At 37.3% G+C, this 23,072-nt stretch overlaps 1 protein-coding gene across 1 annotated transcript in view; it reads left to right on the forward strand.

Annotated features, from left to right (window-relative positions):
* Positions 1 to 23,072, forward strand: part of Swim (Secreted Wg-interacting molecule) — a 74,977-nt gene that overhangs the window by 17,187 nt on the left and 34,718 nt on the right. The window contains exons 2-3 of the mRNA XM_028323422.1: positions 15,609 to 15,754; positions 17,173 to 17,368. Of these exons, the coding sequence (XP_028179223.1) occupies positions 15,609 to 15,754; positions 17,173 to 17,368 (342 nt within the window). The remainder of the gene's footprint in view (positions 1 to 15,608; positions 15,755 to 17,172; positions 17,369 to 23,072) is intronic.

Genomic DNA, 23,072 nt, shown 5'->3' on the forward strand with positions numbered 1-23,072 from the left:
AAATATTTTCTCCGCACGTTTTAAAGAATTTTTCGCCGTATTACACGCTGCTATTGGCTGATTGGTCACGGGGAGGTACCTACTCGTAGCATGACGGAGACAATAATGTGTCGGCAGTAGGGCTGGCGATGATTAGACACACAGAATAAAATCACAAATTAACAATATAAGATTTTTTTTTATTAATTTAGACCAAGATTTCACACTGAACGCAAAAAAAAGGTAGCCCTTAAGGCCTTTTTACTGATCTCCATATCTTTTGGGCCCTGCCAGCACTTGGAGATAAACATTATGGCAAGTGCAGAAAAGAAACGCGGACCAAACTCATATTAGTACCTATTTGGCCGATAAAATTATAAATAAGTAAGGCGATGTAAGATTTGATTGGTATGATTTTTTAGAGATCCACATCCAAAGGGTGTCAGTCAGATAGAAGGAAGAGTCCTACATCCATTGGATATTCAACTCAATGTATTATAATATTTATTCCAGTCGAATAAAAAATAGTATCATTTAGTTCCGTTTGAAGTAAGGATGTTACTAAATGACCTAATGGTTATAACGAAAGGCCTAAGGTCCTGTAAGTGGCAACCCTACAACGCCTCGGCAGTTTTGTTGACGCTACAAAACTTTTCTGTTTGTTCAGGTGACAACGACATGATGTTATGGGAATATTCTACTGATAATACCCAATAAATATGAAACGGTACTGTATCTATGACCTACCATTTAAATATATTATTCGCTTACGCCCGTATTCACAAACATTACTTTAAGGTGCAGTACTAGTGCGCGTGAACGCACAGGGTGACACACGAACCAATCACAGAGGCTCTATTCAACGCCGTGCGTTCGATTTGCTGCTTCATTTAAGCAAGCATCGTTTGTGAATACGGGTGTAAGACTCTACTATTTCTATTTTCAACCGACTTCAAAAAAAGGAGGAGGTTCTCAATTCGACCCGTATGTTTTTTTTTTTTTTTTTTTCTATGTTTGTTACGCGATAACTCCGCCAATTATGAACCGATTTGAACAAATCTTTTTTCAGCGTATAGGTAATACCTCAAGGGTGGTCCCATTTAAATTTAATAATAGAAAAAAAACCCCCAAGGGTGGAAAATTGGGGATGAACTTTTTTATACGCAATATCTCCGCCGATTATGAACCAATTAGAACGATTACTTTTTTGTTGAATAGGTATTATCAAAAGGGTGGTTTCATGCGAATTTGAAGAAAATATTTCACCCCCAAGGGTGGAAAATTGGGGATGAACTTTTTTATAATATACATTAAGAATATGGTCTCAATGTACTGCCTACCTTCAGTGGTAACATCAAGGTGATAATTAGTTAACTAAAAAGCAAGAAATAAGTTAAATTTTATAAAAAAAAATAAAACCGACTCCAAAAAACCTACACTAAAAAGCAGAATAATAATTACTAATTACCTACTTATTTATTAGGACGAATTATTAATATTTATGTAGGTATACCATGATTGATACTTTTGGAGTCGGTGCAGGCAAACTTTACATGTTTCATAATCTTGGCACCGACTCCAGAAGTATCAATCATGGTATACCTACATAAATATTAATAATTCGTCCTAATAAATAAGTAGGTAATTAGTAATTATTATTCTACTTTTTAGTGTAGGTTTTTTGGAGTCGGTTTTATTTTTTTTTATAAAATTTAACTTATTTCTTGCTTTTTAGTTAACTAATTATCACAATTATTAGAATACTAGCTTTTCGCCCGCGGCTTCGCCTGCCTGGATTTTTATCTGTCACAGAAAAACTTTATCGCGCGCGTCCCTGTTTCAAATACCGGGATAAAAACTATCCTATGTCCCTTTCCGGGACTCAAACTATCTCTATGCCAAATTTCATCAAAATCGGTTCGGTGGTTTAAGCGTGAAAGCAAGACAGAGTTACTTTCGCATTTATAATATTAGTATAGATTACTTCAGTTGGGAATCAAACCCAACACGACCTTTCGCTTCCTTCTTGTGAGATCGGCTTTCCCAATCATGCGCCGCCATTTCATTCTAAAGTATCTTGAAAGTCTTGTTCGAAGAGTCATAATACTTTCATATCCTTTTGGACATTTGTGTTCCAGGTGGTTTGAGGTCTTCCTCTTCCCCTTTTTTGTGGCGACGGATAGACACTTTTTAATCACGAATCTTTCGCTTCCGAAGGGAATTTATTTTAATTTTAAGGGAATTATCCAAATTGGAATTCAACTTTTATGACCACTTACTCTAATTTCTGTTTAGCCCCAAGTTTAACTAGAGGAGAATGCTCACAAGGTGGACTGATGACCTCATAAAAGTAGTGGGAAGGCGCTGGATGCAGGCCGCCACCAACCGGCCATTGTGGAAATCATTGGGGGAGGCCTATGTTCAGCAATGGACGTCTTATGGCTGAAATGATGATGATGATGATGATTTTGCAAAAAAAACCTGGATTAGCTTTATCTGCCAACTATGCCTTAATCCTATAGTGCAAAGGTTAATGTCCAAATCCAACAATAATGGCAACGGAGCATTTTCATTATCAGACACATCAAAGATGAGTTTAAATAATCCAATAATGTCTTTATATCGGTTTGAAATGCCTACATAAATCACAGATGGCTAAATTTAACTTAACATAGACCATTTTACCAAATAGACACCAATTTCAAAAACTGTATCTATATTTTTCTTACTATTTTTATCCCATTCTTTGCATTGCAACGCCTTCACGCGGTGCGACACACATGTTTTCTGTCATAAATGACATGCAGTAAATAATTTGAATTTGAATTTACCCACAATCGGGAGCTCTTGGCCTGCAAGTAGGTAAATAATGGCTCTATTCATCATCATCATAATCAGCCACAGGACGTCCACTGCTAAACAAGGCCTCCCCCAATGATTCATATTGACCAGTTGGTAGCGGCCTCCATGCAGCTCCTTCCTGCTACCTCCATGAGTTCGTCAGCGATTCAAAATAATGTAAATAATGCGACTTCCATAGCAGTAAGTGGTCTTCAACCAACGGCTGATTGATTTACAATTTTAACTCAAGTCAATAAAGTTCTAAATTGTTTGAGAGGCTAGTAACTACTGACCTAATGACGTAATCATGGGTTTTAAAGTGATTGATTATCGCCACTTAAACGCATTATGGTGAATGGAAGCCGATGTATGGGTTGCATTAAAAGTGCATTTATTTATATTTAGTTAATGAATTTGTGGCTTCAGTAAACTGACACTTATTGAAATATGGCAGAAAAAAAATGGCTGACTTAATATTTGACTTCGTGACTCTTGTTTGGCTAAAAAAAAACAAATAATAAAAAACAACAGTGTTTTGTATTTTTAAACTAAATTAAGATCAATTTTTCTTCGCTTTTGTTATTTATTTAGCATATCACGAGAGGTTAACAGAATAAGTAATTTGTGAATAATTACTCATATTATTATTTTTTAAACAAATAAATAAAAAAACAATGTCCATACCAGAACTCTATCAACTTTATAAAATACTGTCATAATTCATAATTTATTACATAATACGATAAAAGTAATAATAATTAACGTAATTTACGTCTAGCCGATTTGCGATACCGTATCATAAGCTATGGATATAAGTAGCTATTTAATTGTTAATAATATACTTACGTCATAATAATAGTAATAAGATTATGATAATAATCAAAACTGTCAAAAATAATAGAAGTAGAGTTTGATTATGTTATTATGAATTGCTAGATTTGTTATTTAGATATTTTATGATAAATACATTATTACATGTAATAGGTATAAGTTACTATACACAAGCCTATAAGCAAAAAGTTACTTGCCTATTGTAGGTACATAGAGCTTTGACTTTGTAAGTAACCCTCTCTAAGAGCTTTAGGTTTTTAATACAACGAAAAAAAATATTCATTAAGTTAAATTGAACTTCCATTTTGAGATTATTTTACTGACTAACGTTGTTATATAAAAATCTTTTATCCTCATAACACAATAATTATGTATTAAAAATACTCAAATAATAAAACATATTTTTTATCGAACAACAGTGCAAGTGACTCAAGATCCATCCCAAAACTTAATTTAATAAACTTACGTAATTTTGTTGATAAAATCTTTTTAATCCGCTTGACATCGCCAAAAGGCCGGCCAAGGAAAGTCATGAGACATTGAAAGAACAAAATTAATCCACTCACGTACTAAATCTTATCTTATAATAATTATGAAGTAGCGAATACAGTAGGTCTATAAACAATTAGCGACCGCCCGCGACTTCGTACGCGTGGATTCCGTTTTACTAGGGGTGGAGTTTCGTAAAATCCTTTCTAGTCTTAGTTACAGTCCTGGTGTCATCTTTTGAGCCTTTAGCTTTTCTAGGCTAGAAATACTCAAGTTTTTCTTTTTCAGACATTAAGTTTGAAGCCTGCAATGTTAGGTCATTTCCAGTTTGGCCCTAGCCAGCAACAATCAAAAGTTTTTTTTTTTGCAAATAAGCTTATAAAAAGCCCTTTTACATGTTTCAGTATTACTTTACTGATTTGTTCTCTATGAGAGTCCAATTCTATTATAAGTAACCATTAAAACACGGACTCATATTTCTATCATTAAACTTGCTGTAAGGTTACTGCGTTTAACTCCATTACTTAATTGAAACTGGTGTTTACATTTTTTATGTCTCAGTTATTTTTAATCTGCACAAACCAGTTGTTTGGCGCCAACATTCGCAATTGGCGCCAGAAAAAATGAAAGTGATAAAGGTTTATTAAAGAGGCTGTATTTTAATTTAATTACAGATTTATTTCGACAGTAAAAACTTGCAAAGTTGCTGGCTGGAGATTGAACTTTTACAAACAACATGTTTTATAATTATAACGAATACGTATTTTAAGTTTTTTTTATTATTCAACTATTTTTTTTCTCTTGCTCACAAATAGTTTAACAGCCATAAAGTATAGGTAACTTACAGCTTTGCCAAGTATTTTTATTTCTTTCATATTTGGAAGTGGATTAGGTACTTATGTATAGTTTTATGTATCTTTTAACAGAAGATTGCTAACTGTACATAAATTATTTCCGCGTACTTAGCGGCACCTTAGCAAGCTTGTAAATACCTAACTAATTAGATAGTAGTGATAACTATGATCTCATATGTTTCCGAGTTACGCATGGTGATGATGTTGAGTAGCTATGACAAATCCTTTGATAAAAAAGTAATCGAAATCATTTCCTCTATAATACAAAAGCAAACGGCAGACATTAATTCGATTAGCGATTCTATAAAAAAAGAATCTGAAAAAAGTCAACCTGGAAAAATTAAAGCCTACCAGGTCATGAAATTTCAAAAAGTTACAAAATTAATGATAACTTCTAAACTAACTAAAAATCGTAGAACATACATGGGGGTGATTCGGGTAGCCCTACTGATGTTCTAACCCTGGGCTTCGGCTATATACTACTTTTTGGGACAGCCTGTATAACATGTTTTGTAGTTTTAGTTCTTTCTTTTCATTCATAGAGCAACCATTTTGTTATGATTTATTCTTAATTTAAACTTATCGCGAAGTTCCTAACGACTTCCATTCTAAGAAACCAAAGCAATACGACCCTGACAACAAATTGATGACCGTACACACAAGGGATCATGTTAAATTGGGTTCAAAGTTATGGTTATGGTCAGTTATGGTCAGTGTCTTCCACGAACTCATGCAGATCATGGTCACGGTAAAGAATGTTGCCTTTTCTGACCTTGGAGGTAAGAAAGGGATACGTCTTGAGACTTATTAGTTAACAACTATAGATACAAAGTCTAATATATGAGTATGAGCTATATTTTTTGAAGAACGTACATGCTAAGCTGAATAAACTTGTGTTAAGTATGAGTGAGTTCACCTTAATAGTCCACCGACAAGGATTGAACCTGCGTTCCTCGGATCTCGAGTCGGTCAGTCCGACGCCTTCAGCGTTCGGCTTCGTTCGGCACTGTATCGTTGCTTTTAAACAAAAATTGATCTCTAAGCAAAAAAAAAGTAAAAGTATTTTCTTTGCCAACAAAAAATTTACAGTCTGTTTACCTAGCGGCTGCTGCACTAAGCTGTGCTTGTGTCGCGGCAGCCTTAAGTAACACAGGTTAACAATATTGATAAAATAATAGGACACACGGTTAGTGAGAACAGTAAGAAGCACCGCGCAGTCCCCTTTTGTTAGAAAGTAGGACTCTATCGACCTGCAGGTCATGGGTTCCACTCCCAGGGACCTACAGATGGTAAAATCACTCTGAGTGGATAGATCAGTGAATAACACATCAGACTAAGTATTAAACTTTTCAACGCCAATGACGGATACATGCGTACATCAGTTGACCGCCAACGACGGATTAATCCGCCTTAAAAATCATGTCAGTAATAGGCTAATTGAGTGAGTATTATGTAAATTCAATAAAAATTAATCGTTCGTTCGTTAATTTCAGCCGAAAGACGTCCACTGCTGGACAAAGGCCTCCCCCAAGGATTTCCACAAAGACCGGTCCTGTAAAAATGAATACAATGATTATATTGATATCATTATGTCAAGCGTGGCGTCCAGAGTGATGGCTTTTGTATTTGACGTGGCGCTGAAAAGGTTAATTTTCGTTGCAAAATAAGAAAGAAAGAAAGAAAGAAAGAAAGAAAGAAAGAAAGAAAGAAAGAAAGAAAGAAAAATATTTATTCGATGCAAGTAGGTACACAGCAAGATAATAACTAAAACTAGACAACAGAAGGTCTACATACCGTAGTTTTTAGCTGGTTCTGTCATCCGTGCCTATTAGTGTTCAATTTCATAAAAATAGGCTTTAATTAGCCTAAGTAGACGATTGAAAAACTTGTTGTTTTACAACTTAATCCGATTGAGCCATACCAAAGTGCTGTAGAGAATTGAATCCGCGAACGCTTAAGGCGTAAAAAGTTCATTTATTTGTTTATCTGCATTGACACGATCAGAAAGCGTTTCCTTTCGTACTTTCACTGGTCAGGATATCGTGAAATGTCAATGCATGCGGGTTCAGTGGTGTAGGGTGACTAATGTGACTATAGTCGAGTAGGTAATAACTAGAGATGAAACGGATATCCGGTAACTATCCGGTAGGCCGGATATCCGGCCTAAATTTACTATCCGGCCGGATACCGGATAGTAACTCACTATCCGGCCGGATACCGGATATTAAAAATCTACGACATTTTCCTATTAATAAAATGAAATACATTAATCTTTGAGGTAAATATCAATAAAATCGCTTATAATAATGACGGCTTTTATTTAAAGTCCAAAAATGCCATACCTATTAAGGCCTTTCAAAAAACTAATTTATTTTTCTGGGCTAATCACTCTAATGACGAATACATAAATAGTAAACATCTGCTAATGTCGAAATATTTCCAAATCAAAAGGGGGATCTATTTTTCACTGATGGTCTGGTGACATGATGCATGCAGTTCAGTCAGATTACGCAGCAAGTAAACTAATTTAATTTTCGCTATTCAATCACACGCTCACTAAAGCAACCGAAATCACCCGAATTAGACAAGTGGCAAAATCTGTCATTCTATTCGGAAGGATTCGATTTTCGAAAAGTGTGACTAGTGTACTAAAGTCCGATTTTTAATTCGGCGGAATTCTGACAGCTGTAATTTTTTGACAATTCAGATGTAATAAGCCTTTTTTGCTTTGAATTATTAATAAATAATATGAAATGAAATTTCATCAAGTACCTACAACTTACAAGAATGAACTATTGTTTGTTTTGTGAATTCAATGTACACTAATTATTATGTACATCTTAGAGATTAGATAGAAAAAAACGTGTTTTTAACACAGTAAAACAACATAATAATAATTATTATCATAAACGAAAATATGTATTGATTTATCAATCATTATTATTGGCATCTTGTTGTTGTCTTGTTCAAAAGGATTTTATAAAAAAGGTTTGTTACCCATGGATTATTGTCCATGAAGTCCAGTAATAGAAAAAAAATCCCAATTTTTTTTGTAACTTTAAATTTATGATAATAAAAATTCAAATAACCATTTTGAAATGATCAGTACATTTAGCCTTAGTTTTTCAAGTGAAACCTTAAATTCAAGAAAGGATTATTTTTTAATTTGTGAAAATGCTCTCCATTCTTAGTCGAAATGTCAAAATTCCGTCGAATTAAAAATCAGAGTATAGTAGACCCACTGATCGCGTTCGAAGCACCTGTGCGGCGCTAAACTCGTCACGACATGCAACGAGAAAATGGGCCAACTATCCGGCCGCCGGATATCCGGCTATCCGGCCTAGCAGCTGGCCGGATATCCGGTATCCGGTATCCGGCCAAACAACTATCCGTTTCATCTCTAGTAATAACTATTCCCACCTCTCGTTCCCACCACTGCAACTCCCGTGTAACCAGGATCTACAGCTTGACCTCCAATAAGAACCTACACTGAAGGTCAAGTTTGTCCCGGGGGAAAGTATACTGTCATTGGGCCCGCAACGAAATAAATCAGAAGAACATATGAGTTCGAACTATGGTCGTGTAATGAAGTTAGATAGATTTATTTATTTTTTTGTTGTAATCTGGATATCATTGGGAGAGGCCTAAAACAATGTAATGTAATGTAAGACGTATCCACAAAGGATAAATAAATGTCTACGATAAAAGCAAGATAAACCAAAATAATGGAAAGAGTTCGTAAAAGATATAAAAGGACTCGTCATTCATATTTATTTGGTGGAAAAATTGTACGTGCGTGCGATGAAAATTATTTGTGACTGAAATTCATAAAAACTGTCATCATCATCATTTCAGCCTTAAGACGTCCACTGCTGAACATAGGCCTCCCCCAATGCTTTCCACGTTGATCGATTGGTAGCGGCCTGCGTCCAGCACTTCCCTGCTACCTTTATGATGTCATCGGTCCACCTTGTAAAAGCTGTAATTAAAACAAATAAAAACATTTGATATTTAATCAAAGTAACGGATATGTCCGCAATAAATGACTCCACGTGGTCACATCAGTATTGTGTGAAAGGCAAATCCGTCGCATCGAGATCGACCAAGTCAGCCATATAACGGCTGAGACGTTTCCGTTCGTTACCTGACACAATGTCTGGTTTGTTACCAGACGAATGTTATTGTTACCCGTGTGCAGAAATGGGAGTCATGTTTTTAAGTTGTGGTGATTAAACTCAAGGAAGCTTAAGCTACTAATTGTAATCGTCTGATTTTACAAATTAATTTCCAACCTTTTGAAAAAATACTGAATAATTCAATATAAAGTCCTCATACTATTTTGGTTTCTGGGTCTATAATAGTAAAAGTGGAAAAGTTTTTCTGTAATTTTCATCCTTTAAAGGACGCTTATAGGATTTAAAGTTTAAATGTTAGTTTGTTTATGGGAGAGGAGGCAAAAGATCATACGGAAAAATGAACATTAAATTGTCCATGTGCTTTGTTTTCTATAAGTGAGAAACGGGCCAAGAGCTTGCTCGTTGTGGATAAAAAAAAAGTTTTCAGGCGAAAGTAGAGTACATTTTCTTTAAATTTTAGCGACTGTAGGCTTCTGAACGAAGAGTAACTACTTATTATAGAAAATCTCTTTAGTCATAAGTTCATAACTTTATTGATACTGGCATTTTACGAGTAGTGGCACAAACGATCTCTGTCACATTTAAAGCTAATTCCGATACACAAATCGTTATATTTTTACAACCAAACTTTATGGCGTTTCTTAAAAACAATGGCGGCTTTGTTGTAAACATAAATATTTAAATGACTGATGAAATCTGGAACGGTTCTTGAATTTCGATTCACTTCGAATTCAAAGGGATAAAGGTGATCCGAAGATTTTACATTTTGAGCCGGTGAACGACGGAACTATAGAAGAAGAGTTCGAGGCACTTCTTTTTCTCAATCGTTACGGTCTTGACAGAGTCATCGTGGTCGTAAGAATTATTTTTCGAAAATATGATCAAAGATTCAGATTTTTTTTTTCCTAAAAATCGATTTATTTTCAGCTAAAGCTGACAATTCATATTTGATAGTTCTCTGAAATATTTTATGATCGTCGAGTCGATTATCAAGTTTCAATTTATTTTAAGATTCGTAGTTTTTTTAATAGGAATTTTTATTGAGACATTTTAAAGTGTGACGAATTGGCAATAGATTTTTATTTTGTACTACTGGATGTTTAAAAAACCTTAAAGTAGTTAGTAGGCTTATTAATGTACGAGTAGTAGCTGTTTTGTTGTACATCAAAACCAATTTTGACTGATCTTTTCAGTGAAAAGTGGTTTTTACCGATTATGAGTTTTGACTGTAACATACGCATACACTTTGGCACGGCCTAAATAATTTTACCGTCTGGCATTAGTTAACAGACCTATCATGTGCAACGAATGGATTTATGTATGTAATTGTAAAGTGAACTGATTTCTGTGGCTAATTCTATGCTTTTCGTTCCCCAAACGTATTTTAGTCGAAGGCTAACATCGAACATCAAAGTGGACCGTAAATCAGTCAAACGTGCAGTGTGAATCAAGTGATTTATCATGCTTTGCATTGTTCAAAGAATGAGGGCTTATGAAGCTTGATGCAAGTTGGATGTGACCATTATTTGCGGGGTTAGGTGACGTTCTAAGGCTGGGTTACACCATCTTACATTAACTAAAACAAATGTCAAAAGTCTGTCAAACTCCATACAAAATGACAGGTTATAGTTACGGTTAAAGTTAAGGTGATGCAACTCAGCCTAATGAGGGCTATCGTTTTTATATTTAACAGTTGGCACCCCTGGCGATTGACCGGACCTTACTCTACAGTGGCGCCATCTTGATGAGTGCAAATGCGATAGTCCTCCTACCACTTTCGCGCTCACCAGTTGGTGCCACTGTCTTCGCTACTAGCAAGTGACAGGACCTTACTCTACAGTGGCGCTAACTGGTGAGCGCTAAAACGATAGTCATTATGTAAACTAGTCATTTAGGAATCGAATCTAGAACGTAGTGAGGGTCTAAGTCTGAAGACGGACCGAAAAGTTGTCTAGCCAGATGAGGTGGACTGACGACCTGGTAAAGATTGCGGGAAGCGCCTGGATGTGGGCACAAGACCAGTGGCTAAAAGAAACAAACGATAAAGAAAATGAAGTAATTTACTTGAAATTCCTTCACAGATTACCTACATTCATTAACGAGTTAAACGTACCTAAACAATTTTTATCACAATAATTATCAATTTCGTTTGACCTCTATGACATAAAAATGAATCAATTAAAATAGTTTATCTGTGTTAACAACCGTCTGATGATCCCTACTAATATTATAAATGCGAAGTTATGTAGAGTTACAGACTCTGTATGTCTGTAACGCCTTCACGCCTAAACAACCTAAACCAATTTTGATTTAAGGCATAGAGGTAGTATAGCTACCTAGTTTGAATTTGAAAGAAAGAAAGAAACATTTATTGCCCTGGAAATCACAAAAGACAATAGAGGTAAATAAAAAAGCAAATGACACAGAGGTGATATAAAACACATACAATGGAAGAGAAAGTAAACTGAGCAGTGCCACCCTGTCGCACAGCGATGCCCATCGCAATGGGACCCCACTTAGCATATGCCGTGGCCCCCGGTGAGGGAGGCCACGGCGCTGGTTTTCAGTGTGCTCCATGCCCAGTGGGAGTCACGGACACTAACCCATACTGCATAAAATATACATACATAAATAATAATAATAGTTTCGGGAAACATCATGGGATAATTTTTATCCCCGTTTTTGAATCAGAGACGCACGCGACAAAGTTTTTCTATTAACATTTTACGCGAGCGAAGCTAAGCTTACAAAAAATTACCTAAGAAAATGTTATTTTTGCTTCGCATAGATATTTTTGTCTTTTCAATTAGAATACTTTGCGGCCCACTTCCACTAGTGTCCTTCGCAAAACTTAATAATTCTGTCATATCTGACCTACTTGACAGTGCTAGAAATTAACATCTGTTACAATTCGCAGACATTAATACGCATATTGTGTTTAAATATTACATTACCTACGCGTACATTACAGTTTGTTTGAAAAAAGAAAATAGCGAGTAACCTATTTAGTTTTTGGTCGCTTTTTCTTTAACTGTAAAGTAAAAACAAAGGAAAAATTGGATTATAATAATCATCAGATCATTATTTTTAAAACTCTACTGCAAGAGATCCATCTACAAGGCGGACCGACGACATCATAAAGGTAGCAGGAAGGCGCTGGACGCAGGCCGCTACCAACCGGTCAACATGGAAATCGTGGATCGGGGGAGGCCTATGTTCAGCAGTGGACGTCCTATGGCTGAAATGATGATGATGACTGCAAGAGACCGATCTTCTCTACTAAATTATAAGTCCTACTAATACCTGCCTTTAATCTACACTTCCCACGCTAGCCAGACGGTTTAATAAAGAGTCCTGAATCTTTTATTTACAGCATAATCATTGTATAGCCTGACCAGGAACATAAAAACCCTCGCCATGTTGCAGAAAACTAATGGTACTAATTTCTTTTAATGGCAACAGTAACTGAAAACTTCATTGACATGTCACCTTGCATGTCAGTCTATTGCTGTCAAAGTGTAAACAAACTTTATTTTAAATACCTTCTCATTAAATAATGTTAAGTATTGCAAGTGTATTGTCGATGATACTGAATAAACATTTTTTCTTTCTTCTTTCTTTCTTTCTTTCAAATGTGCGCAATTGGTTTTATGAATTAAATTGCTAAAATATTTTTATAGTCGTGAAAGAAAAGTGGTTCACAATGTGTTAAAGTATTTGTCGAAGAGAAATACTAAGGGTTCGGAGTTCGGACAATATTTTCATTGAATAATGTTTCCGACAAAGGTTGTCAAATTGACTGACATGTTTATCGTATAGTACAGTCCACTATGAAAATTAGCTGTGGTTTGTTTCAACTACCTATTTTAAAAATTTTGTCACTTTCTAAGTGTTGAATTTTATGGGATTGGGAAAGAAGTACCGAGTTTGAAGCGTTCATGAGCAGACATTGCAGTTGAATATTCACGTTCTGAATTTGATTATTGATGAATAATAAAATAAATCTACTAGCTCGATTGATGGTTTCATTTAATTTATTTAAATCAGGTAACCTATAATAATATTTTTTCGTTAATTTATGAAAATATCAAATTAGCCCGTAATCCTGAATCCTGATACATAAAGTTAGCCTATTAATTTAACACAGGTACGACTGTACTCAGTGTTGCACTATCAAATGCAATTGACGCGCCTCTATGCCAGGGTTTTTATGTTCCTGGTCAGGCTATAAGTAATGCAATGAAACAACTATTACCAGCTGTTAGTGAATCAACAGATGAAACAAATGAATGAACACCGCGATGTTCTCAATCGTAAAATAGACCGTTAAAAATAAAAGAAAGTAACGCACCAATAAATATTCGCAAAGAGTTTGTAATCTGCCGTAAATCTGCGTAATGTAATCAAAACTTCTTATCGGCGCGAAGCCAAGTGGGTCAATGTACGCAGAGAGTAGGTATCGCCAGATGCGTCACTCGGTTTGTTTTTATTTAAATCACTTTATTCGCATTCGATGCGAAATCGCCGTATAAATAAATCTGAACGCGTAATATCGAATCATCACAATCCAATTCGCACGCGAATTTGCTTTAATGATCATTTCACCTAGTTTTTGGACGTAAGCCTATTTTATTTATAGGTGTTTTCCTAATTTTATTTTTAAGTTTACACTAAACTAGTTATGAACATCAATAACATTTGGTTTCATGCTAAGTGTATGTTTAATTTTTATTTTATTTGGGAAACATGTAGATTTTTTGTCCCTTTTTTGTCGAAACTTTTGCGAAATTGACAGAGTAAATAATACTTTAAGAAATTGAGGAATGTCACCAGACATTTACTTGATTTTTCACTTCTTTCGTTAGTTCGTTTCAGCCAAATGATGTCCACAGCTGAACAAATGCCTCGTTCAAAGCTTTCCACAACGATTGGTCCTGCGCTGCCCGCATTTTTCACTTACTATTCATAAACCCTGCTGTACAAGGAAATACACGAAAATCTCTGCACACGAGTAACGAACCAATTAGTTGTTTTTTATCTTATCATTCGCCTACCTTGCGTGTGTTTATCCTACTTTTTTATCAAGTTCACAAAACAATTTAACAGATAACATCTGCGAAGAAACGACCTTTACCTACAATTCTACTATAATATTTACGCATTTGCTAAAGTTTGTGAAATGACGTGATTATTATAAAAATAACAAAAACGTTTCTATGCGCCACTTTATCCAATCGACATAGCATTAGAGCACTTGCGTAGGCTATAAAATTTTAAACTTTCGCGTTCCATTTCAACTAAAATAGTGAAATACGGGTCTTATTAACGCGATATTTTTATATGAGTTACTTTACTCATGGCTTGACTCATATAACACTAAGATACAACATAAAAATATGTAACTCATAAAAATGACGCGTTGAGACCCGTGTTTCTCTATTTTACTTGCGTAGGCATTATTCAATAGATATTTGCGTCAAAGTGAAAGGTGTAAGCACTTGCCCTTCTGATTCTGACGTGCTTAATCTTTGACCCAAGTTTAACGACAACATAAACCACTGGTAGATAACACAAAGTGTTCTCACTAGCCAATAATTGTTTTGTGAAAGTCGCCCTCCTGTTCCGAGGTTTGTTATCGAACTGCCTATTATTTTAAGTTATGCATTTCTCTAATAGGCTCTGCTCTAATACTAGTTTATGGTCGTAGGAACAGCCGGCAATTTAGCTCCTATAACAACTATAAAATGCCACAGTGTATAGTGGGGCTCAAAATTTCTTTGTGGAAATTGTGTAAGTTAAAAGATTTTAACTTCATCATCATCATTTCAGCCATAGGACGTCCACTGCTGAACATAGGCCTCCCCCAACGATTTCCATATGGCCCGGTTGATAGCGGCCTGCAACCAGCGCCTTCCTGCTACCTTTATGATGTCGTCGGCCGTCGGTTTTAGCTTTTTGTTTGAAAATTTTCAAATAAATTTTATGATGATAAGGTTACAATAAAAGTCGCAAATAGGTTTTAAAACGTTATCTTGAACAGTTCGTAATTTAATAGCCAGACGCGTGTTCTGGCTGGGAGAGACGAAAAGAATCTAGGTAGAGCCAGTTTCAATAAAATTCTATTGAAGTACGAGTCCTGTATATGACAAAACCGAATAGCAAATTCGAAAGGATATTCGTGTGAATGTTTATATTAAAATGTATATATAAAAACGGGATCATGCGAAAAATTAGATGTCGCAGAAAGAGCCCTTTTTTTCTTGGCTTTCGCGGTTTGCGTTTAGCCACAACGGTGAAAGAGCCCTTAACTATTCTTGTTTTTGGTGACATCATCATTTTCAGCCACAGGACGTCCACTGCTGAACACAAGCCTCCCCCAATGATTACCACGTCGCCCAGTTGGTAGCGGCCTGCATCCTGCCTTCCTGCAATTTTTTTGTGACATGTTTATTAATTTATTTATTTATCCTTGTTCCAGTATATACTTCTTGATGCTATGCGTGGCGCTGGGCGCAGTGGTGGCGTATCGGGGAAACGACCTTCCCCCGGGACCGTACTGCGGGACTCCGGGTCGGCAGCAGTGCTGCGACAACCGGCAGGATGCCTGCTCTCACAGGATACTTGGTGAGTCCAGCTGTGGGAAAAATAGGATGGATCCTTAGAGCCAAAGCACATGATGCGTTGCGGCGCGTACGCAAAGATTTTGCCGCACCGCTCGTGCCACATTTTGCCACAGATATATGTAGATCGTTTCATCACGAAGACGCGCCCCACCATTCTTCCGCTTACGTTTGAGTGTTATCGGTTCACGTTAAATCATCCACGAGTGCACTACGCACACTACAATAATGACGCTCGGATTGCTCGGATCAAACTCCGCGCACCCCGCGCTTCACTCGACCAAAAATTGATGGGGCGCGTCTTCGAGGATGAAACGCATTTCACCTTAGGCTCTCAGCTTAAATGCGAATCCTATTATTGAATGCGGTTAAATTACTTACTGGTAAAATGATAAGGCTAAGCTTTAGGTTCTTCTTTAGCTCAACAGCTCTTCCTTTGATGACCTGGAAAAAGACCTGCTCATAGTTAAAACTAAGTGACTATTCTGTTACGAGAACTTTCATTTGTTATTTTCTTGGTATAACTTATTAAACGACCCGGTCAAGTTACCGCGCGCACCTAGCTGAAATGCAACTCTCCCTTGCACTCACCCGCACACCACCCCGGGTTCGCCCCGTTCCATACCAGAGCGTCGATGTGACGTCACAGCGCCAGGTACGCAGTTAAATCGACCGAGTTGAAATAATCTGTACTAATATTATAAATGCGAAAGTAACTCTGTCTTGCTTTCACGCCTAACTGTCTTGCTTTCACGCCTAAACCACTGAACCGATTTTGATGAAATTTTGCATAGAGATGGTTTGAGTCCCGGGAAAGGACATAGGATAGTTTTTATCCCGATTTTTTTATCCGGAAACAGGGACGCGCGCGATTGTTTTTCTGTGACAGACAAAATTCCACGCGGGCGAAGCCGCGGGCAGAAAGCTGCATATTGGAAGGCAATATTATTATCTAGAATATCGGAAACGAGCACATTATCAGCTGTTTTCTAGTTCAGCTGAGGTGACCTTGCTCGATCCTAAAGCAAACGAATGCGTAAGCCGTCTGAGCCAGTTTCGTAACCTGCTGATACGAAGTAAATAATTTCTGTGTGAGTGGTGACAATGGACTCTGTTAATTCGGTAGACCTGGGTTTGAGTCACAGATGGGGCACAAAATTAATGTTTGCTGTATTCAAAGTTACTTAGTGTGTCGCATTAAATGTATTTACTTAAATGTATGGCGGTGTCAACCAACAAGGGACGATAAACAACAGAAGACCAACGTCTTGACATATCCCTTTCAGTCCCTTTGCGAGCAAGTTACGATAAATGCTGAGCCCAGGTCCCGGTCGGTACAGAATTTCCTAGTACTCATCTTTGTCTAGTGTATTTTCTAATTTTTTAATAGAACCATTAACTATAGTGAATACTTCTTTACAGACACTCTTTGCTACTGCGACCAGTTCTGCAACAGGACCTCGTCGCCCGACGATTGCTGTCCGGACTACGAGGAAGTGTGTCTTGGGATCAAGCCCACACCACCACCGCAACCGCTCCAAGAGTCTTGCAAGATGAATGGGAAGACCTACTTCCCATTGGAAGGCGCCGATACCACGATGAAAGACTGCAACACTTGGTGAGTAGAAAGTAGTTAGGCCATATGATAACAGATGGCGCTGTTTCGGTATTTTGGGCGTTAGTTGCACGTGTTGGGCAATAGATGGCGTTGAACTGTGCGATGTAATCGATTTAAGTAGATATCGACTATAAATTGACTGTAATTGGTTATAGGCTGCTAGTCTTAAACGCATATTTGGCATTAACATGATTATAGCAGCATCATTGATACACTTTCAAGAGGAAAAAAACACAATATTTACGATTCATCTCATGTATTTCTTTAGAGCAAGGTCAATGGAATGGTTTGACCTGAATTTGTATGTGTTTTCGGCAACGCGACAATAATTCACTAGCAAAGACATGTCACGTAAGAATGTACGATAAATAATGATAATTATAAATAGCGTCGTTTCATTTTACGTTTACATTGAAAAATTGTTTTCGACCCAGTTTTCAAGTTGACATATTTATGATTCGAGTTAAAGGCATAAGTGTGCCATGGTCCTGAAGGGTCAGAAAAAGGAGCATCATGATTCATTTACATAATGTATTTCCAATTATAGACTACATTTCCAGTCTGACTTAAAAAAAAGTTTGACTGTATCTTTCATATTAAATACTGTAAAAAGTTAGACGAAAACTTCAGCTGTATTTCCTACTGTACCTAAACACTTACGACTTACGTCGTCGTTTTAGAATAGAAAACACTTCTTTTGTTTTCGCCAATGCTTAGAGCAAAGTAACATAATTAAGAAAGATTCCATTATCAGTAATCGTTTTGTCTCTCTCATTTTGATCGATAAAGCTTGCATCTTTGTCTACGGCTGCTCTGTCTAACGCTCTTCCAGCCGGGCTAAGATGCATAAAATATGTCATCATCATCATCATCTCAGCCATAGGACGTCCACTGCTGAACATAGGCCTCCCCCAATGCTTTCCATGTTACCCGGTTGGTAGCGTCCTGCGTCCAGCGCTTTCCTGCTACCTTTATGATGTCGTCGGTCCACCTTGTGGGTGGACGTCCCACGCTGCGTTTTCCGGTACGCGGCCTCCACTCCAGAACCTTGCTGCCCCATCGGCCGTCAGTTCTGCATACCTACTGTGTGCCCTGCCCATTGCCACTTCAGCTTGCTAATCCGTCGGGCTATGTCAGCGACTTTAGTTCGTTGTAGTTTAGTTTAAAATATGTGAGGTCATAAAATATATGAGGTCATACAATCTTATCGATGATTTTAGACGACAAATGTATGGGCTTATCGTGTAACATCGATAACAGCTTATCGCGGCTTGCAGTCTAGGCCTACAGACCGAGTCTATTACAAATCTCTGTCGCATGACAACCAATTCTTCGAACCCAATGGATTCAGCCTTGGATCTATTAAAATATTTTGTTTACTTTTATTACTATGACACAGTTGCGTTCATTTTTGATCGATCACCGAATACGGGGTTGATTTATTCGTGTTATCTATCACTTTCTTTAATTTAGGCCAGATTTGTTAGGCGATCTCTTGTCTAGACATTTTGTTAATTTATTGGTAGCTTCATGAGTCTGAGTAGGTAATTTAGGTAATAAAAATTTGCAAGTAATGAGTATTTAAACTTTTCTTTTTGGACTTCATGGCGGGAAAGTAAAGCGCCATGTTTAGCATAGCATCTTTTCGTCCAAAATACCTTAATGCTTCAAGATGAAAGTCTATAACCAGTGTGTGTTACCATATGTGATGACATACGGCTCCGAAACGTGGCTTCTCACTAATGGGCCTCATAAAAAAGCTCAAAGTTGCACAGCGTGCTATGGAAAGGGCTATGCTCGGTGTTTCTTTACGAGATCAAATCAGAAATGAGGAGATCCGTAAACGAACTAAAGTCCCTGACATATCCTGACGGAATAGCAAGCTGAACTGGCAATGGGCAGGGCACATAGTACGCAGAACTGACGGCCGATGGGGCAGCAAGGTTCTGGAGTGGAGGCCACGTACCGGAAAACGCAGCGTGGACGTCCACCCACAAGGTGGACCGACGACCTGATAAAGGTAGCAGGAAGACGCTGAATGCAGGCCGCTACCAACCGTGCGATGTGGAAGTCATTGGGGGAGGCCTATGTTCAGCAGTGGACGTCCTATGGCTGAGATGATGATGATGATGATGATAATGAAAATCCACGATTGTAGCAAGCAGTTAAAAATCGCAATAAATCAATGAAACTGATTGATTTTGTTTGTTTACTGTTCATTACAATGCATTGCAGTAGAATTGTATTGTAACCCACCATTTTAGAGGGCGTGATCTTGTACAATGATGCAGTGTTTATTTTCGAACCCAGGTGCGCACGAGGGCTGCCAATAGCTCAGTTTTTATTTACCTAAATACTAGATGATGCAGCTATGAATCATCGAGATTCTTTTCTGTGGCTCTATGAATAGCCTGATGATTGAGTGGACTGACTGGAGACCTTTTCTAACGGTCACGAATGACTTTTGTAGTAAAAATGTGCGTCCTTGTCTGCAATTTTGTGCATTTTGCAACGAATATGTATTTTTTATATGTTGTGATGTGTCATTTGTATGTTTTTTAACTTACAAGACTTTTAGCCTTTATTCAGAGATTCAATGATAGATGGATTCTTTGAATTAAGAATTTATAAAATTCCGTATCCTGGTGTGAGATTAGCCTACAATAACCATCGCCTAAGTAATTAAAATGCTTAGCGAATAGAGTCGTTTCTCAAACTAAATTTTAAATAAACATCTTGAAAAAATATAAAATCCAGTGTCTAAGTAGCTCAGTTGGAAGAGCAGTTTCCCGGCAAGCGGAAGGTCGGCAAGGGGTTCGAGTCCTGCCTTAGACAGTTCGATTTTTTCAAGTTGTTTATTTAAAACATCACCTAAGTGTATTAATGACCAGTTTTTGTATTGCCGCTTTATCATTCGAACATTGTAATTACAGATCAGGGCAAGTAATTAGTCAAAATGCCCACTGTAATCACTCTATTGTTAGTTTGACTTTTGTGAAACTTTATCTCAAATGTCAAGTGATTTCACGGGCTAAAATACATTTCTTGGTAGAGCACAGCCCTATAAACTATCGCCCATTCCGCTGGCGCGACGCCATACCGTGGAATAACTAGTGGATGTTCGAATAGCGATTAATAAATTATTGTAACATTTGTAGATGTTGTTACACAATTTGTATATAATCGTTACATTGCTCTAGCAATTTAAGCTACTATTAGCCGAACGATAGCGGCCTGCATCTACCGGGCCGCTACCAACCGTGCGATGTGGAAGTCATTGGGGGAGGCCTATGTTCAGCAGTGGACGTCCTGTGGCTGAAACGATGATGATGATGAGCCGAACGGTGAATGGTGTGGAATAACCGACTCAACATCCGAGGAACGCGGGTTTGAACCCCGATGCCACTCGATTATTGTGGTGAGGCTAATCGACTATTTGTGGTGAGGCTATACTAGACTATTGTGGTTAGCCCACTCGTAACACAAGCATATTTAGCTTAGTCGTAAGGTTTTCAGGTTTCAGAGGTTGTTAATGGGACTAGGCTTGACTAGTGATTGTAATCAATTATTAAATTTCACAGTACCTTTCTTCTCCACTAAGCTCTGTTGCGCAGGCCGCGTAGTTTTCTTTTGGAAAATGGAGCGAAGTTTACCACTTTACTCTGTGAAAAGCTACAAAAAGCAAGTGCGAAACGATTTCTGAAACAAAACTGCCACAAATGTTACTTTATCTAATTGATGCTTATTTTAATGTGAATAAAAGTTAATTATTTTCTGAAAATTAGCTTTTAAAAAGCGCTTTTACATGTTTACCTAGTGATAAAAGAGATAGGAGTCGCAAAGTCGCCGGTTCTTATGTGTAGAGTCTAAACCCCGGAGATAGGAGATAATTATTTCAGTGTGTTAACTGCAAAATTATGAGTTAACCCATAAATATTTATGCACGAGTGATAGTCTAAAACGACGTACAGTCGGCGTCAAATAGTTCGTGACACCCAAAGTGGCCAATAAGTTCGCAACACGTCTTTGTTACAATTGGAATAAGGTTGTATTGCCAACTTTGTGGCCACTTTGGGGGACGCTGACTGTCCGTGGTTCTAGCGACCGCGTAACATATTTGGCACCTTTAGTGTCGGATTTATTGTTTGTTATTTTGGGACACGACGATCCATTTTATGTTGTTTCTGGTGTTTTGTCCACGTGTTCAGATATTTATATGGATTTCAGAATTTTATGCCGTAGTCATAATTTTATTTCTGAAAAACATAATTTTATTTAGATGTGCGATGTGCGTAGTAGATAATGTTCGTCAATGACCAATCCATGCCGGACCGAATACGGACATGACGTAATGTGGACAGGTAGACCGACGGTCTGGTGAGGGTCGCGGGAGGTGCCTGGATGCGGGCGGTGCAAGACCGGTCGTTGTGGCATTCCTTGAAGGAGGCCTTTGTCCAGCTGTGGATGACATTTGGCTGAAACGAACGAACGGCCAATCAATGAGTACCTAGTGAGTTGGACTGTCTCAGTTCGAAGTCTGATAGAACTTACTCCCAACTGGACTGATCCAGTTCCTCTGAAGCAATGGAAAATCAATCCTCAGTTTGAAGAGAATTTTAAGATTTTAAACCATCGTTCGATTTGCGTCTTGTCACTAATGGTGTCATTATGTTTATCACCAGGGTTGACCTCAGATTTTACGACCCACACGATATGAACGTAGTAAACTTCCTTCACGTATTTCATACTTCGTTCGTTTCAGCCAAATGACGTCCACTGCTGGACAAAGGCCTTCCATGACGATACTTAGGTACTTATTTCATACTTAACCATCCTACTAATTTATAAATGCGAAAGTTTGGATGTCTGGATGTTTGTTACTCTTTCACGCAAAAACTACTGAACGGATTTTGTTGAAACTTTACAGTATTATTGTTTATAAGGCTATAATTTATGACGATATGTGTAACTCAATTTCACGCGGGTGAAGCCGCGAGCAAAAGCTAGTCCACAATATACTTTGGCATTATTTTATCATTACATCATCATCATTATCATAATATCAAGCAAAACCTCGATTTGATTGCAAGTGAATCACTAAAATACTGGAGTGATGACTTGTGTCACTTGACTCGTGTACAATTCAAGGTAGTATTGAAATTATGTATTTTCTGTTAAAATTCTTATGTAAGCAAATATTTTTCCGTCAAGTTGTTTATAAATATGAATTTAGAGTTCAAAGTTCAAGTTTGTTGTGGTATTTAAATATTCAGTGTTTCAAAATTATTGTTTATTTTTCACAAAAACGTACAAAGTTTCATGAAGTGCTCATAATAGTCATGATATAATCATAAACTTAGCTTCAAAGGCACTCGTGACATTTTGATATGATGGACAAGACACAGTCAACATCCATGACCACATTCTACCAATATACTAAAGATGTTTAAAAACATTTTTCTAGACGACCGAATGTCTAGAAAAGATTTTTACCATTCTAAACGAGAATTAGCATTAGATATTTAAAGAATGCTAAAAGCAATCGGCCGTTGGCATAAAAAAACAAAAGCTTCACAATACTTAAACCAGTTTCGAACAAAACGACGCATTTGAAGTAATTTATTGTGTCGCAGCTGATGTATTGACTCAGGCATTTGTTTGTGTGTCTAAATATAAGTTTTACTGTTGCACCTGCTTATTTAGT

Source organism: Ostrinia furnacalis, unplaced genomic scaffold, assembly GCF_004193835.3.
Source record: "Ostrinia furnacalis isolate ACB-3 unplaced genomic scaffold, ASM419383v2 OfSCF0637, whole genome shotgun sequence".
NCBI classification, from domain to species: Eukaryota; Metazoa; Arthropoda; class Insecta; order Lepidoptera; family Crambidae; genus Ostrinia; species Ostrinia furnacalis.